Source organism: Citrus sinensis, chromosome 7, assembly GCF_022201045.2.
Source record: "Citrus sinensis cultivar Valencia sweet orange chromosome 7, DVS_A1.0, whole genome shotgun sequence".
Taxonomy (NCBI): Eukaryota; Viridiplantae; Streptophyta; class Magnoliopsida; order Sapindales; family Rutaceae; genus Citrus; species Citrus sinensis.
The window spans coordinates 17364334-17383181 of NC_068562.1; the positions used below are offsets into that span (position 1 = coordinate 17364334).

At 32.1% G+C, this 18848-nt stretch overlaps 1 protein-coding gene and 1 long non-coding RNA gene across 3 annotated transcripts in view; one reads left to right on the forward strand and one right to left on the reverse strand.

The window, feature by feature from the left end:
- The window catches only part of LOC102611469 (LRR receptor-like serine/threonine-protein kinase FLS2), a 145306-nt gene that overhangs the window by 68060 nt on the left and 58398 nt on the right, over positions 1-18848 (reverse strand). Inside the window, exons 8-10 of the mRNA XM_052431602.1 lie at positions 5374-5733; positions 4730-4948; positions 3433-3576 (exon numbers count right to left, since the gene is read on the reverse strand). Of these exons, the coding sequence (XP_052287562.1) occupies positions 3433-3576; positions 4730-4948; positions 5374-5733 (723 nt within the window). The remainder of the gene's footprint in view (positions 1-3432; positions 3577-4729; positions 4949-5373; positions 5734-18848) is intronic.
- Positions 13560-16484, forward strand: LOC127898950 (uncharacterized). 2 transcript variants are annotated; one of them, XR_008050711.1, is made up of 3 exons: positions 13796-14464; positions 15037-15100; positions 16191-16484. It is a non-coding gene; the product is annotated as an uncharacterized LOC127898950 (long non-coding RNA). The 2 variants fall into 2 exon arrangements; XR_008050710.1 differs by lacking the exon at positions 16191-16484 and having other exon boundaries at positions 13560-14464; positions 15037-16078.

Consider the following 18848-nt stretch of genomic DNA (forward strand, 5'->3'; position numbering starts at 1 on the left):
TCGAATACAAACACTTCTCCAGACTTCCATGAGGCATGTATTCTAATACCAACGCTTTAAAATCATCATTTGAACAACTGCTAATGATTTTTATAAGATTTCGATGGCGAATACGTTTCATCATGTCACATTCAATATCAAAACTCTTAAATGCTTCTTTATATTGTAGGTTAAAAACCTTCACTGCAACCTCCGTCCCATCCTGAATTCTTGCCTTGTAAACAGAGCCAATACCTCCTCTACCGATTAGATTGTTTGCACTAAATTCGTTTGTAGCTTGAAAAAGTTCTAGGTATGTAAACCTTCTCTGATTTGCTACTGGTGGCAGATTAGCATCATTTGGCAGTGACTTCCCTCTCTTTCGATATCTTAAGATCAACAAAATCACTACTATCATAAATATAGTACTCAATGGCAAGACGATCCCTATGAGAATATCATTCTTCCTTGATTTGTGGTGGATTCTAGTTCTGCATGGTGGGACTTGCAGTTTGGGCATACCACACAATAATTCATTTCCCTTGAATGATTTCGCTGAGAAATTTTTGAAAGGTCCCGCTCTAGGAATCTCTCCTTCTAGCTTATTGAAAGAAACATTTATATATTGGAGATCTAAAAGTTTCTCTAAAGATGTAGGAATAGCTCCAGAGAGATTATTATTGGATAAATCTAAGGATTTCAAGTTTATCAAACCACCAATGGAATCAGGAATTAAGCCTTGTAATCTATTACATTCTAAAAAGAGATTTTGTAGATCTTTTAGGCCTCCAATTGTTGTTGGGATAGCACCTGAAAAATTATTCATCGACAAATCTATTTGTACCAAAACCTTCAAATTTCCAATCCCTAGTGGGAGTGAGCCAGTAAAAGAATTTGAAGACAAGTTAAGGTACAATATGTACTTAATGTTCCATAAAGTTGAAGAAGTAGAAGTTAATTGATTGGAGCCCAAATTGAGTTTCTTTAGATAGGTGAGATTGCCAAAGCATGCAGGGATGAACCCAGAAAGCATATTACCGCCCAAGTCCAACTGAAATAGTGCAGCTAAACGACAAAGATCATTTGGGATTGATCCTTCCAATTGATTATCTTCAAAACTCAATAATTGAAGCTTTTGTAATTTACCGAGAGTAATCGGAATTGTTCCATTTAATTTGTTTCCACCTAAATAAATTGCTATCAAGTTGGTCAAGTTGCTGATCTCTTCAGGAATGCCGCCACTAATGTTGCAACTAACTATCCAAAACTCTTCAATAGATTGAGAAAGATTGCCTATAGCCCTTGGAAGAATGCCATCTAGTAGATTATTAGACAAGCTAAAATACTTTAAATACTTGCAATTTGACAACGAGGATAGAAAGCTCAATTCTGGAGTCGAAGATGTCAAATAGTTATCATTTAATCCAAGCCACTTAAGGTTTCTTAAGTTGACAAATGTGTTTGGAATGAAACCGGAGAAGGAGTTTATTTCCAACTCTAGTCCGGAGAGCTTAGAAGCATTGAAAATGAAATTAGGAATTGTGCCATTAAAATTATTACCCCACAAGTGAAGCTCTTCAAGATTTGGAAGTCGAACTTCTGCGCTTGATGGAAGTCTTCCCGAGAGTGAGTTACTCTGAAGATGAAGTGATTTGAGTGTTGACACATTGAAGATTGTAGTTGGGACAACACCAACTAATTTGTTAAAACTAAACGCCATCCATTCTAGATTATGGAGATTACCGATTTCATGTGGTATCTCACCTGTATTTTGAAACAAAAAATAATTCAAATTTATTTTTAATAATAAATTATACACTTTTATATCATGAAATGAGTATTTGTAATTAAAATTAGTAAATATGAGTTTAAGATTAATTATTATACATAGATAAAATGTTAATAAATCATTAAATTTTATTCTTATTAATTAAATATAAATATTAATAATTTCAGTATTCATGTCATTATTAAATTAAAAAAAAACTACTCATCTTAATATTAATTTGAATTACTAATATAATATTTGTATGAACATAAGAATTTTTTTCAAACTAAATTTTTACTTTATTTTTCTAGGTGCTACTACAGTGAATATATGAATTGATATCATGGTGGAAGAATATTGATTTCATGATTTAAAAAACAATTAATCTATTTTAGACTTTCCTTTACAAAATAAAAACACTTTTTTTATGCCTAAATAAACGTCTGAACTTAACTGCCATTATCACAAACTGTTGCTTGTTTTTTACTTCTTCTTCCCTACTACTTATTGTATCACTAACTTTTGAACTTTTTGTATAAACATAAGCAAAGAAGAAACATTGCCAATTAATTCTTAATTCTTTTACAAACTTACGTCATGGAATTAGATTAAAATTGGATGCGCTACTGTCATGGTATTCTGCAATAACAACTGACAGATGAAGTAGACAACATCAATTGAACACCATTTCTATTTGCAATCTCTAAAATTAATTTAACTTTTCACACTTATAGATATTTTCAATCTTTCTAATTCTCCATCTGATTTTGGACCCTAGAAAGACAATTAAAAAAAAGAACAAAAAAAGAAAGTAAAGAAAAACATATAATCTGCTTGATAGATTATCAAAATTTGTCGAGTGATCACAAAATAAAAGAAAATGCAATAGAAAGAGAAAGAGAAAAACTAACAAAGTGAAAGAAATAGAAGGTTTATGTTTGTTAGACGTTCGTTAATCTTAGAGCCGTTAAGTCTTAGATTTTTAATTAGGCAATGAAACGATGTATTTTAGTTTTAATAAGGAAAGTCTAAAATAATTTAAATCATAGACTCACTAAAATGCTTAAACAAAATTGATTTTCGAGCAAATAAACACCTGCTATTCTAGGAACAAGCGCACAGTGGTCCAGGTAAAATACTCGGAGTGATAACTAAAAATATGACATAAATATAAATCACACATACCTTGGAGTCTGTTTTGGTAAAGAGATAAATACTTAAGCTTGGTCAAATTGCCGATTTCTTTTGGTATGTCTCCCGAGAAGTCATTGACCGACAAATATAATTTTTGTAGAAGCTTGCACCTTGATAAAGTCGATGGGATTTTGCCGTCAAAGCTGTTTTCGCTTAGAAAGAGGATTTCCAGAAAAGGAAGGTTGTTGCAAATATTTGCCGGGAGTTCACCTGGGAGTTCACCAAATAATATATTATATTCATTATTCAAAACGAATATTATCTAGTTAAGAAAACTTGCACAACATGGAGGAAGGGATTGGACCGGAGAGCTGGTTATAGCTAAGATAAAGTATTTGAAGTGAAGATGGATTCCCAAGTTGAGAAGGAATGATGCCTGTTAAGAAATACTTTGTTAGCGATGGCATCTCCAATTATATAAAGATAAGTAGAGATTTCATGGCAAATATTTTATGCTAATGTCATAAATGCATATTATTAGCAAAGACTACCTGTCAAGTTATTAACTGACAAATCCAAATTCGATAGAGAAGAAAGATTGAAGATTGATGAAGGAATGGTTCCAGTTAAGAAATTTTTTTGTAGCCATAACTCCTCTAAATCTGCAAGATTCCCGAGCTCCTCTGGAATTTCTCCTAAAATCCAAGAGTAACATATGCGTTAACTATTTTAACTTATTAACCGGCACTCAAGAAGAAAAAAAGGAACTAAAAAATGTTTTTGCCTGAAAAGAAATTAAAAAAAGAACAATTTATCAAAACATAAATAAATAAAGTTTTTGTCAAATGACGAGACAAGCCGAACCAAACATGCTCTAAGGCTAGGATTTAATCTAGTTTAGACTTTCCTTTCCAAAATCAAAACGCTTGCTTTCATGCCTAAATAAACGTCTGAACTTAACCGCCATTATCACAAATTGTTGCTTGTTTCTGACTTCTTCTTCTCTACTACTTATTATATCACTAACTTTTAAACTTTTGCCATAAACTTGAGCAAAGAAGAAACATTGCAAATTAATTCTTAATTCTTTTACGAATTTATGTCTTGGAATTAGATTAAAACTGGATGTGTTATTGTCATTGGTATTCTGCAATAACAATTGACAGATGAAGTAGACAATATCAATTGAACACAATTTCTATTTGCAATCTCTGAAAATAATTTAACTTTTCACATTTATATATATTGTTCCATCTTTCAAATTCTCCATCTGATTTTGGACCCTAGAAAGACAATTAAAAAAAAGAACAAAAAAAGAAAGTAAAGAAAAACATCTAATCTGCTTGATAGATTATCAATAGTTGTTGAGTGATCACAAAATAGAAGAAAATGCAATAGAAAAGAGAAAGAGAAAAACTAACAAAGTAAAAGAAATAGAAGGTTTGTGCTTGTTAGACGTTCGTTAATTTTAGAGCCGTTAGTCTTAGATTTTTAATTAGGCAATGAAACGATGTGTTTTAATTTTAATATGGAAAGTAAAAAATAATTAAATCATAGACTTAGAAAGGCATAAACAACACGTGTCATGATCTTATAAAAAATTTAAGAATGATTAGAATAGGAGAGGATTGAAATCCCTTTATCTATTATAATTCTCTGCTTAAATACTAACAAAGAGGTTCAAAGTTACTGTCAACATTTATTATAAGGTTTCCAATTAAAATGCTTAAACAAAATTGATTTTCAAGCAAATAAACACCTGCTATTCTAGGAACGAGCGCACGGTGGTTGAGGTAAGACATTCAGAGTGAGAACTAAAAAAATGACATAAATATAAATCATACATACCTTGGAGTTTGTTTTGGTCAAGATATAAATACTTAAGCTTGGTCAAATTGCCGATTTCTTTTGGTATGGCTCCCGAGAAGTCATTGATCGACAAAGATAATGTTTGTAGATGTTTGCACCTTGATAAAGTCGATGGGATTTTGCTCCCAAAGTAGTTTTTGTCTAGAAAGAGGATTTCCAAAAAAGGAAGGTTGTTGCAAATATTTGCGGGGAGTTCACCTGGGAGTTCACCAAATAATATATTATATTGGAAATGAATATTTTCTAGAAAAAAAGACTTAAATAAGATAAAGGAAGGGATTGGACCGGAGAGCTGGTTATAGCTAAGATAAAGTTTTTGAAGTGAAGATGGTTTCCCAAGTTGAGAAGGAATGATGCCTCTTAAGAAATCATTTGTTAGCGATGGCATCACCAACTATATAAAGATAAACAGTGATTTCATCTCAAATATTTTATGTTGATGTCACAAATGCATATTATTAGCAAAGACTACCTGACAAGTTATTATATGACAACTTCAAACTCGATAGAGAAGAAAGATTGAAGATTGATATTCAAGATATTCTAACTTATAAGATTGAGCATCACTGATTAAGGTAAAATATCACACGAGTGGGTATACCATAAACTATAATAAGACGCACCTCGGAGTCTGTTAAACTGAAGATCTAACTTTTCAAGCTTGGTCAAGTTACCGATTTCCTTTGGAATGGCTCCAGAGAAATTATTGAACTGCAAAACTAAGATTCGCAAATAGCTGCAATTTGCTAGATCGGAGGGTATTTCGCCATAAAACATATTTTTGGACAAATAAAGTTCTTCCAGAAAAGGAAAATTGTTGCAAAAATTTGCAGGGAGTTCACCAGATAGTCCATTGACACTCAAATCAAGAACTTGTAGACGAGGCATTTTGAATTTGAAAGAGGGAAAAGAACCAGAGAGTTGGTTATCACTGAGATCAAGCCATTGCAGCTGAAATAGATTTCCAGCGTAAGGAATGGTGCCTGTTTAAGAAATTGTTTATTAATAGACTATCTGCTATAACATAATTTACAAAATTTTGCATAATCTCATAGATTTCTAACAATTAACAAGATAATGCTAAATAGTGGACATGACATGACATGTCCCCATAAGAGAATTTATAATAGGAGATGTAAAATTACAAAGAAGACACATGTGCATGTCGTTAGGGAAGTTACCTGTCAAGTTATTAACTGACAAATCCAAGATCGATAGAGAAGAAAGATTGAAGATTGATGAAGGAATGGTTCCAGTTAAGAAATTATTTTGTAGCCATAACTCCTCTAATTCTGCAAGATTCCCGAGCTCCTCTGGAATTTCTCCTAAAAATCATGAGTAACATATGCGTTAACTGTTTTAACTTATTAACTGGTACTCAAAAAGAAAAAAAAGGAACTAAAAAAAAGTTTTTGCCTGAAGAGAGATAAAAAACAATTTACTCAATAGAATTAAATAATTATAGGCTGACAGGATTAATAAAAGTGAGACATTATTAATTTTCTTCAATGAATTAAACTCATTGATCATACCTTGGAGTTGGTTCCCTCGAAGATATAACCCGATAAGCTTTGTCACGTTGCCAATTTCTTTTGGTATGGTCCCAGAAAAATCATTAAGCGATAAAGATATGTTTCGCAGCCGTTTGCAGTTTGATAAAGTGAGTGGTATCTTGCCATGAAACATGTTACTTTTAAGAAATAGGGATTCCAAATTGGAAAGGTGATTGCAAAAATTTGGTGGGAGTTCGCCAAATAGTGTATTGTTTGTAAAACGAATAGAAAGTAAAGAAGACATGTTGAAGATAGAGGCGGGAATGGAACCCGAAAACCAATTAAAACTGAGATCAAGTGTTTGAAGAGACGAGAGATTCCCAAGTTCAGAAGGGATAGTGCCTGTGAGATTTAACCCAGATATATTCAAGGCTGTGACTCTATGAGTACGGACATCACAAGTGACGCCCGTCCAATTACAGACAGAGCTACTTGTGTTCCAATTTCTAGCCAAGAAATTGGCTGGATCCTCAGTTACATGACCTTTCAGGGAAAGAAGGGCTTGTTGGTCTGTGGTAATACTTGTAGTGTTGGCTGATGCAATCATGAAGGAAAGAATCAAGCAATGGAATAAGAGAAATCTGATCATCATCCGGGCAGAAGGAATTTTTTCCATGAGACTAGAATATTTAGATTGTAAGTGTGTGCTTAATTGGATTGATAATGCAAGAACGCTCATAGCTGCTTCCAAGTATATATAATGAAACCGAAATTTCGAAGAAGCAGCAAGAAAAAAAATAGAGGAGTGAAAAGACTATACTCATAACTTGTCGAAAGGTGCAAAATTTTATGTGGACCTGCTGCGTCAAGCCAATCCTTCAGGTCGACACTCAGGAACACTAGATATTTCATAATCGTAAATCGTAATTAGTGATTGTGGTGAGTTTTGTTTCCCTTTATAATCATCCTATTAAATTATTTCCTATGATTAGACTTCTAACCTCATAACTTTTATACAAATTCCTAATGATGAATTTCGTAATCTCGTGAGTTTGGAGCAAATATGGTTAAAGGATATAATATTAAGTTTTAATATTTGCAGATCCAAGAAAAGATTATTACTTTACTTAAATAGATAAATTTACAAAGTTAAATTCTTACATTATGTAGGAAGAGGAGTGGTTTTTTTATTTTAAAAAATCCTTTTTAAATGTGATTTCGATAGTTTTATCGCAAAATAGTTCTACTCACTAAAAACAAAAATTCTTCTCCATATTAGAGTAACTGGACATATAATGCTCCTAGAAACTCAAATTTTTAGATAAGTTAAAATTTATATTTCTATATTTTTTTTTCTGAATTTGAGATAATTTACTATTCGTGAAAAAAATTATACAAACCGGTGATGTCACTCTCATCAAAATATTGGTCGTCTGGTAAAAATGTTCTTCGCGGGTCCACTCAGAATCACTAGATATTTTCCTCTCTTCTTATTATGTGGATCCAATCAAAACTTTCCGCTTTTGGGATTCAGCCATTGGATTTAATGAAAAAGCTGTTCAATGGCAAGAGCTTTGTTTATTAGGTTTTTAAGATTACCCTGTTATTTGATTAAAAAAAACTGTAAAATATGGTTTAGTTCTTATATTTTAATTTAAGAGTTTATTTAATTTTTATATTTTGAAAAATACTTCTCTTATTAAATATGAGGTTCCAACCTTTAATATTTTCTTTTTAATAATAATACCTTACAATAACAATCTTGGAGTTATTAATGAAAAAGGTTTATTCATCAAATTAGCCTAAAGAATTAAAAATTAATGTAAATTTTTATGCTATTATTTTAAATTTTTATATACAATTATTAGTAAGATTATTGCAATGATATTAAATATTACTTTCAGTTAGTTGATATTAATTTTTTTAAAATATTTATTTGTCAAATTCTAGTTAAAGTACAATAAAATACTATTTCTTTCATACTGATATTTATTGATTAATTTGGTAATTAATAATTAGTTAACTTGCTATTAAATTTTTTTAGATAAATTAATTAATATTAAGAATATTGTTGATAGGGTAGCATTATAAAGGTAAAGAAAAAGTAAAGATAATAATATAATATATTTAATACTAATAGTATATTGAAGTACTTTTTAAAATATAAGAATTAAATGAGTATTTAAATCAAAATACAAAAAGTAAACAAGCATTTACTTGATAAAAAATCACAAAAGTTGAATGTTTCAAAATCTTGACACCCAAGACTTATCTATTAAAAGAGGTCATGAGAATTAAAACTTAGATGAAACAATGCCGTAACGTTATCACAGAGACGTGCTGAGATTTTCCTATTTTTAAATTTAAATTTGACACGCATAAGAGATAGCGATGGTGAGAGTGGGACTGCTCACTTGGAATTTAAATTTAATTGCACGGTCCCATTCTCTCTCTGATATTTTTCGCATTCTCTTTCATGAAGAATAAATTAGCGGCCCATTGAATAGTGTTTATGCGTGCTTTATGGGTTATAACATTTTTGTCGATCCTTGGAGAATCCTTGAAATGAAGACAATCGGGTAATGACTAATTAAGTATTTATGATGAAACCTAAATTTCTCTCCACGTGAAAGAGAAAAATCAGAAAATAGAGGAGAGAAATTAAAGCGAGAAAAGATTCCTCTCCACGTGACAACAAACGTTGAAATGTTTTTGCTCTTCGTTTGATGCTTCGAGGATTCACAGGTGCCGATAAGTCCAACAAAATTCCGCGGCTTGAATAGTATTTGTTAGTGGCACTCGTTTCTGATCTTTTAACTTGAATTAAATTTTGTCGATCTCGCTGCAAAAATGATCTTCCAAGATGAAGAAATCAGTGGCCCATCCGTTAATTGTGCGTGATTTATGGGTTATAACATTTTTGTCAATAGTCAACCCAACTCAGAAATTACGTGTTGCGAAGTCAATGAAAGAGAAGACAGAAGTCAGTGAAAGCAAAGACAGCAAGACATTGACTAATCATAATATGGTGGGACACTTAAGTATCATTTGGGATTAAAGTAGAAATTTAATAAATTTCTTATTTCATAATTCTTTATAAAAATAATATTTAATAAATTTTGTAAAAATTATTTATTTCATAATTTTTTTGTATTTTACTACAGTTTTTAAAAACAAGTTGAGATTTACTTTTCAAAAGTAACTTAAAATAAGCCACCACAATTTTTCAAAGTTTATGTTATAACATTAATAATTTAACAAAAAAGATAATTATGTTTTATTTTTTCATACACTTTAATACATAAGTTATTAGTATCATAGTACCACCACAATTTACTATCGCAACTAATTTGAGTTTTCTCCAGTATCAAAATTTTGATTTAGTAAGTTCATATTTTTTTATATTTTAATATTATTTTCTATTATAAAACTAATGAGACTTATACATGATTACACAAATTTTTTTAAACAATGAACAAGTTCATGTGAAATTTAAACATAAGTCTTAAAATCAAATTCATGACTATAATTTTTAACGTTCAATCTATTTATATTTTTTCTATAGTCACGGTATTCATTGCAACAAGTTGATTCTCTGCTTTTAAGAGTCTTGTTACAATTTCCTTTGCATTGATTCTCTGCTTTGGTGATTCCACAGTAACGCTCTATAGCGAAATTGAAGACAAATGACATGAACTTAGCAATTTTGCACCAACAACTTCCATAATTGAATTGGGTAGCATATCATTAATCCAATGCTTTAATGTCATTTTTCCATGAAAAATTTCATATGTGGGTTTCTTCCCAATGAATGTTTCCATTATCATTATCCCAAAACTCTAAACATCCCCATTTGTGGATGCCTATCCTTCTCTTCCATACTCTATGGATTTCAACAATTACATGGTAAAATAAAATAATTAACAATAACATGCTCAAATGAAGATCGTAAAAATAAATAACATATCATAAACTATTAAAGAAATAAAAAATTTAATGTAGAACAAACTCGGTGGTGGCAAGTGTTTGTGTTTGAGTCAATGATTGATCTTCTCTGAGTAAGAGCTTTGCCATGCCAAAATCACTCAAATGAGCAACCATATTATTGTCTAGCAAAACATTACTCGACTTTAAATCACAATGTATTATAGGTGCTGAATGACCAAAGTATAGGTATACCACAACTGATGCAACATCTATCATTATGTTTAATCTTTGAAAAATATCCAAAATGTAGTTGCTTGTATACAAACACTTACCCAGATTTCCATGAGGCATGTATTCTAATACCAATGCCTTAAAATCATCATTTGAACAACTTCTAATGATTTTGATAAGGTTTTGATGGTGAATACTTTTCATCATATTGCATTCAACATTAAGATTCTTAAATGCTCCTCCATATTGCAAGTTAAAAACCTTCACTACAACCTCCATCCCATCTTGAATTCGTGTCTTGTAAATAGAGTCAAAACCTCCTCTGCCGATTAGATTGTTTTAATTAAATCCATTGTATTATTGAATCCATTTATTGCCTTAAGGCTGTATATATGTATATTTTTTAACTTTGCTTTGAACTCATCTCGTGCCATTGAGATTTTGACTTTCTTCTGTTTATTGCTACCATTTTGAAATTAAACAATTGATTCAATTGATCAACTTATTAATAATCGATCAACTTAATTTTATTTAATTGATCAACCTAGTTTTCTTTCATTAACGTTTTATAGCATGATTCATTCGTGATATATATTTACAACATTTTTTTTATGTTTCCTTTGCTTCAATTCACTCATAATAAATCTTAAAATCATTATCAACCATCGTGATTTAACTATAATAGTCTGAAAACAATTTGAAAAAAAATATAACTCTATGGATAATTCAATTTTAAGGGTATTATCAGACAAATCATTGCACTAACAATTTTGATTGTTTGCTTGCAAAAGTAAAATATGCATTTGTATAACTGGTTTTGCAATAAGAAAAAATGTTAAAAGGTACCCCAATTTTTTCTTTCAAGTTTCAAGTTAATTATATGGTTGCTAAGTGAATTAAGAAAGTAACCTCATTGGCCTCTCTTATAATATGGATGTCTTTTGAATTATCTTAATTTAGAATTTATTGACATACACTAATTGATAATTAACTTTTTTGTTCTCATAAGTGATCTTCTTCTTTATGCTTCACCAATGGTGACAACATTTTAAATCAATGAGATATTCATTATATTAGCAGAAATTACGAGGGATCTCAACGAGAATATTAGAATAACCCCAAAATAATAAAAAGGATGATTGTGGCTTGAAGACTGGTTCTCGCCACAAGTTGGGCTGGTTTATGCTCAATCTACGGCCATAACATCCTAGAAAAAGTTGAATAAATAATATTTTGTGAGTTCTTGATGGAGCGAGAGTAGCGGAAGCAAAACTGATTGGGTAAGACAAAGCGGAAGTGGAATTGATAGGATAGAAAACACTAAATATCATTCTAATACTTGACCAAGCCAACATGATTAGGTTACGCTTTAATCGAAGCATGATTAGATATCATTTTAATCCAAACGACTCAATAAGATTTTTAATAACGTTTAAAGTGAGATTATATAACGTTTTAATCCAAACAACTCTACAAGAGATATTTTGATAGATAATTCCAGAGGAAATTATAAAAGAGGAAATTTTATTAAATAATTGAATCTGAAGTTGTGAAAATAATAACAAGACCTCTATATTTATAATAGAGTAAACCCATTTTCCTAAGTTAACTTAAAAAAAGGAAAACTAAATCGTAATTATAATGGAAATAAAATATACTTTCTCTAAGTTAACTAAATCTCATGCCTTAATTGACTCTAATAAAAATAGAAAGTTCTAAAATAATAAAATACCATAATTGACTCTAATTAAAATAGAAATCTTAGAATAATAAAATTCTAGAATCTTAAAATTTCTAAAATAACGTCCTACATTAGTTCTAGTTGATATTGTTAATTTTGCAGAAAATATTTTTTAAGATATTAAAATCTTCATAAATATTTTATAGACCTTTCCTCATTTAGGCCTTCTCGAAAAGCTAGAACTTACAATCAAACTTTTGCCCCATTATATAACATATGTTAGTAAAATTCATTTTTACAAATGATAATTCTATTCACCCCTTTCTTTATATTTTCTAAAAGATCTAAAATTTTACTCCCATACTTACGGAAAAATTCAAACCTTCCAATGATAGGCGATGGTGATGATGAGAGAGAAAGAAAAATAAAATAAAAATAATTAATAATATAAAATTTTTTAATTATAGTAATTTTAAAAATAAACATTTAATACCCATAGCTAAGACATCCTTGAGTTGGGTTGGGACCCCAGGCATGGTCATAGCAGGTATGAAACCTTTTCAATTGTTCGGTTCCTTAGTTAGCTCCTCAAACTTCAGAAAGTATACATTTCCGAGGAGGTTTCTTCACCTAAAACCAAATCAACTTATTTGAGCTCAACAAAAGTTTGTATCTCCCTCTAAGTAACATATATTTATATGGTCTCAACATACACCTAATATTGAAGTTCTTTTCAAAAGCATCACTTCATTCAATGAAAAGCACATTGGCCATAGTATTTGCCGTCTTTTACAAAGCGGGTACCATCAAGATCAACCACTACACCACTTTTTATGCTACTTGAAAGAAGATTATAAATATTTTAGAGTTCCACAAACTCTATAATATAGAAATTTAAATCAGTGCACTACACATAAATTTCGTACAGAACGAAGATTCAAACATCTCTATAAACACAAACTCTCAAGATGTTTTAGAGTTAAACAAAACTACCATTTCATGCCTAGAAAAAATGTAACAATTTTTCCCACCAGAGTGGTTAATACTCAATACGGATTTGCTTCAAGTCACCGGAGAGGCTTTTAGAGCAAATGCAACAATTTTGGGTTCTAAAATTTTGCTCTTTAAAGCGTTATTTTGGCTTAGTGTTTCAATTATCAAGAAGAGGTACAAAGATCAATGGCTCCTACTATCCTCGTTTTAGCTTAATATATATCTCTCATTTTAATAAATATGGTTGTTTCTTAAAAATTTAATTAAGATCATTGGCTTTGAGTTACTACTATAGGATTCCGAAAATGATCAGCAGCCTATTTCTTCTTCATCTTCAAAATCACCCAACAAACCAAAGTTTGTTCAAATTTAAATGTCCCTGCTATATTAGTACTAACGTTTGTCTTAAAATTTTGCTCGATTAATCCTTGACTTCAAAAGGAACAACGATCTTTTCCTATTCATAGTTCCTTTTTTTTTTAACTCATATTTTAATGAGTGGGTAAAATTGAGTTTTAAATTTTAATGTTGATAATCAAGCCAGCTTTTTTTTTTATTTACGATTAAGCCAACTTTTTTTAATTAGATTTGAAAAATTAGGAGAGTTTAGGATAGAAAAAAAAATTAAGAGAGAATCCTAATCTGTAATACCCCACACCCGATTATTTTTGACCCTTCACCTATATAAATTGAGCGCGATTAAACGCTCGGATAGTCGGATTTTTTTTTTCGTCACGGGTCCGGTATTAGCTTAATTTGTATTAAGCTTAAGTGGGAAAAAAAAAAAAGAAGAAAGAAGAGGAAGAAAAAGTCGGGTTTTATATATGGAAAAAGGGGGGAAACTGTTTTTGAAGAGAAATGAGAGAGAGAAGGCACGAGAGAGAGAGAGAGAGAAAGAGTTTGACCCGACATTGACCCGGATCCGACCGGAAACCCGCGACCTTGACACGATTGTATCTCCCGATTCCGGCCACCTCACCGGCCGAGCTTGGTATCGATCTGAAGCTTGGAAGCCGACCGTTATATCCCAGCTGTCCTCGTCGCCGGAAACCGACCAGAACGCCGGCGATTTGAGCTCGAAAACTCGCGGCCAAAACCCGTTTTCGCCGCCATCGATTTCGCCGGAGTTTGGGCACACTTCCAGCTGGGTTCTACTCCTCACGTCACCAGCATCATTTTCCGACCAACCTCGTCACCTGAAACGGCCGGATTGCCGGCGATCAACCACTTGGGAAGCTCGCGGTTTTGGAAGCTCGATTTGCCGCCGTTGCCGCGCGTGGGAGGTCACCGCCGGCACCATTGGACTCATCGTGGCTTTAAATTTCAGTTCTGAGCTTCACGTTGCTGTCGGATGAATTCCGGTGACCGTTGACCGGCAAGGGTATTTTGGTAATTTCACAGTCTAAGGGCAATTTTGTAATTTCAGATTTTGTGGGTATTTTGGTAATTGCTGTAATTGAGGATAAAGTTGGTAATTTATGATTTTGAGGTTAATTTGGTAATTTTGATATGAGGGTATTTTGGTAATATTGAATTCAAGGGCAATTTGGTAAATTCATAAACTTGAGGGTGAATCTGTAATTTGTGGAATCAATGGATAATTTGGTAATTTTAAGTTAGGGCAGTGAGGTAATTTGAGATTTCGAGGGTAATTCGGTAACTTAAGTTGTTAAGGACATTTTGGTAAATTTACACTCCGAGGGTAATTTCGTAATTTTTGACATTGTGGTTATTTATGTGATCTGAATTAAGGACAATTTGGTAATTGAAGATTCTGAGGATAATTTGGTAAAATAATGATGTTGGGGGCATTTTGGTAATTTTGGTATGTAGGGGTATTTCGGTAATTTTGTGCATGCGGGAATAGTTTATTTTTGATAGATATTCGTTTCGAGATTTATTATATAAAATTGGTTGTATTTCAAAGTTACGGAGAATGATTATGGCGTTTCCTTGATTAGGAGGATTCGCGAACGAGAATTTAACTCGCGGACGTTGTCGACACCGAGTCTGGACATTGTCACTGTGAGTGGAATATACAAAACCTATTTTCAAAGTACATGATGATTTTATGATACAGTGCAGTATGTTTTGATAAATAAGTGTTTAATGCTTCGATTTAATGATTTTCTAGAAAATTGATTTTTATTTATGTGTTGATATTTATTGTTATTGAGAATGAGTTTGATTAATGATTTTACTATCGATTTTGAGTAAATGCATGAGATTAGAATTGAGCAGATTTGAGATATGTTGAATAGAAAGAAAATGAGATTTCAGATGTGATTATATGTTTATGTACATGTGTATAAATGTTGTTTTTGAAATCATTAGACAGTACCCTTCCCTCCAGATACAGAGATACAGATATGAGATACATATCAGTTATTGAGATACAGTGATACAGATATGGGATACAGATCAGTTATTGAGATACAGAGATACAATGATACAGATATGGGATACAGATCAGTTATTGAGATACAGAGATACAGTGATACAGATATGAGAAACAGACAGTTGAGATACATGCCTTTGGGGCCCGTCTGAGTACACACAGAGGCTTTGGGCCGTGTACTTGGGCGCTTTTGTCCTTTGGGGACTAGATTATGCATGCATAGATATGATGAGATATGAGATAGTATTTCCCTATCTATCCGTGTAGCTCCGGGGCGTGACGTTACCCAGATAGTGCGTCATTGCCCGTCCGTTGAGGTCCGGATATGATAAGTTTTTTTCCCATCTATCCGTTGTAGCTCCGGAGCATGATGGTTCCCTGATTGCCCGTCCGTCGAGGTCCGGATATGATAAGATTAGTCCCCTGGGTACTTGTTTGATGATAGTTTTTGGTATTCAGTATTTGATATGATAAGTATTATGATTCCATCGATTTTATGCAGATTTATGTAATATAGTATTTCAGTGATTGATTTGACTTAAATAAGTTTATGTAAGTTCTTATGATATTTTGATGAAATTGATTTGAGAAATTGATTTGAGAAAGATTGAATCATTTTAAATAGATTTATTTATTTGTCAAAAATTACTATCCACTCACTGAGCTCACTGAGTTTTATACTCATCCCGTTTTTATTATATTTCCCCCCACCCACAGGAGATTTGCTGGTACATCAGTCGACCCAATAACGATAGTTAGATTTGAAATTGTGGCCATGTGATGGTGACAGGATGTCGTAGATTTAATTATTTTGATATTTGGGATATTGCGAATTGTATTTATTTATTATATTTTGTAATTAAGGATAATCATTGTATTTTAACATTAGAATGATTTTGGGTGGTATTTGGTATGTTGGCTTGAGAAGTCGGTTGTGGAGGATGGATGAATATTGAATTATTTTGGGAGTATTGTTTTATAAATTGCAGGTTGAGAATGTTTTATTTATAAGGGAGATTCTACCGAAATTTTTATAGTATTATTAGATTTCATAAATAGTATTGATTCGATTTTACGAGTTTAGATAGACTCGCCCTGGGGGAGTGCGGGGCGGGTCGTTTCATAATCCAACTTGGAGACTCATGTTCATAATTGTAGAGATTGTTCTGCTGCCTTCCACGTAGAAAAATATTTACTTGGATTGAGGCTAAGGATTTTTTTTCTTCTTAAAATATCTTTTATTTATTTATTTTTTAATCATAAGTTTGTGAGCAACATCTATAAATCACATTGGTGTTGGTGTTTGAACAAGTCATCTTTAGTTTAAAATTATAATATGAACCGATATCTAAAGGTCCGGCTTCTAAATTAAATAAAAGTTTATTCATAATTAACCCCCGGCGATGCCCAAAAACTCTATGAACAAATTATTATACAAGCAAGTTACTGCATAATTATATTTCTTATTCGTGGATAGCACTTGTAATAATTCAACTTGATTTTCTTTCAATGACGATTATAGCATGATTCAGTCATTCTATTCACGATAAATTTTTATTTTTTTCGTGTCCTTTTGCACCTTGGCATCAAAGCACAAAGTACAAGGGGCAATTGTTCGATATGATCTTCATCACCGGCATGGTTAACAGTAACATGGCCCAATAAGCAAGCCCAAGTGCAAAAGGACCAAAGGGCAGCCCAATATTGTTTCCGCTCTTGACATCCAGGAAATCAAGCAAGACTCAATAAAAACACATTTATTAAATATTATTTTTTATTTTAATTTCTCAAAAGAATTGATAACAAATAGCTAGGTTGAGGAGTATATGTGAATTACAAAAAATCATAATAATAATTATCTTCGTAAATTTACTGATAACATTTTCTAATTGAATAAGGGTATTTTCTAATTGCTATTCGGCTTGCACAATTATCTTCAACACTTTGTAGGCTTGGTTGCTTGGTCGTTTTGATTTGTAGACTTGTAATGGATTCAGAGATTTTTGTTCTTTGAATAGTGGGGTGTTCCTTTCGGGGAAAAAAGGAAAAAAAGAAAAAAAGAAAAATAGAGCGATGTTGGCTAAGCAACGTTGGTGATTGGTCTTTGAACATTCTTTGGTAGTTCGGGTGCTGAAAGCTCGATACTTTAAACACAGTTCTTTTCTTACCGCAAAGCATGGTCATAACCCTTATCTTATATCTGGTGAAGTCTTCTATGGGGGCATGGCGTTCTTGAACGAGGTATTTGGTGACATATTAAGTGTGGGTCACGCAACTCACAAGTGGATGTCTATCACGGCAATTGGATTCCACTGCTCAAATATTTTCGCGCAGTCTCTAGTGCTTCGTTTTGATACAAAAGTGTCTCCTTGTGCTGATGGATAGTAATCGTAGGAATAATGCTTTGTTGCGGAGTATTTTGTGCCGATGGATGTTGAATCCATTTTTTGAATTCATTTGCCTAGTACTCCAACGGCTAATGAGGTGTTACGACATTTTGCGAAGGATGGCATTTATACTGTTAAATAAGGTGTCTTATGTCTTTGGCTTGGGAGAATATGGATGTTGCGAAAAGTTCTAGTAGTTCTTCAAGGGATGGGAATAAGATCTGGCATTTAAATGTTGTTTGGAAGGCCAAATTCTTTTTGTGGCAGGGTTACATAGTTCTGTTTCATTTAGTTAACGGCTATTTGAATTGAAGAAAGGATTTGATGAATACAAACATAGGACAGTGCAGAGATCGAAACCAAACTTTATGTTAGTGTAAGGTGCCCAAAATCTTTTGCATCGCTGCACTGCTTAATTCAAAATGTTCTTACAAATGCCTTTGGCGATCGGTCACAATTTAATATATTACCCAATGGTGTTATGTGTCAAACTCCATTTTGAGATTTTTGTGTTGAACTATTCTTCTGTGGATATTTGGCAAATGGTTTTGAAGGTTTTTGACACTTTTGGAGGACTGATCTTGAATTCTTATGTCAATTATCATGCTTTATATGGGTTGAGTGGTTCTATAGGAATAGATATCAATTGTCACACACACACACGCACACACACAAATACACGCACACGCTTATGTTTGCAATGTTGTAAATATTTTACAACACTGATTTTATGTCATAACAAAGTTAAGTTTATAGTTTAATCACTACGGCTTCCATCAAAACAAAATCCTGAATCTGCTGCTGACTAAGAATGCTCGAGACTTTTTTTATTAAATGAGGTCCTGGGGATAAAATCTTAGGTGAAACAATCCCACAGGACCCGCACCGTCATCATATAGATGTGGTGAGATTTTCTGATTTTCAAATTTAAATTTGACAAACATGAGAGACAATGATGGTGGGACTGAAAATTTAAATTTAATTGGAC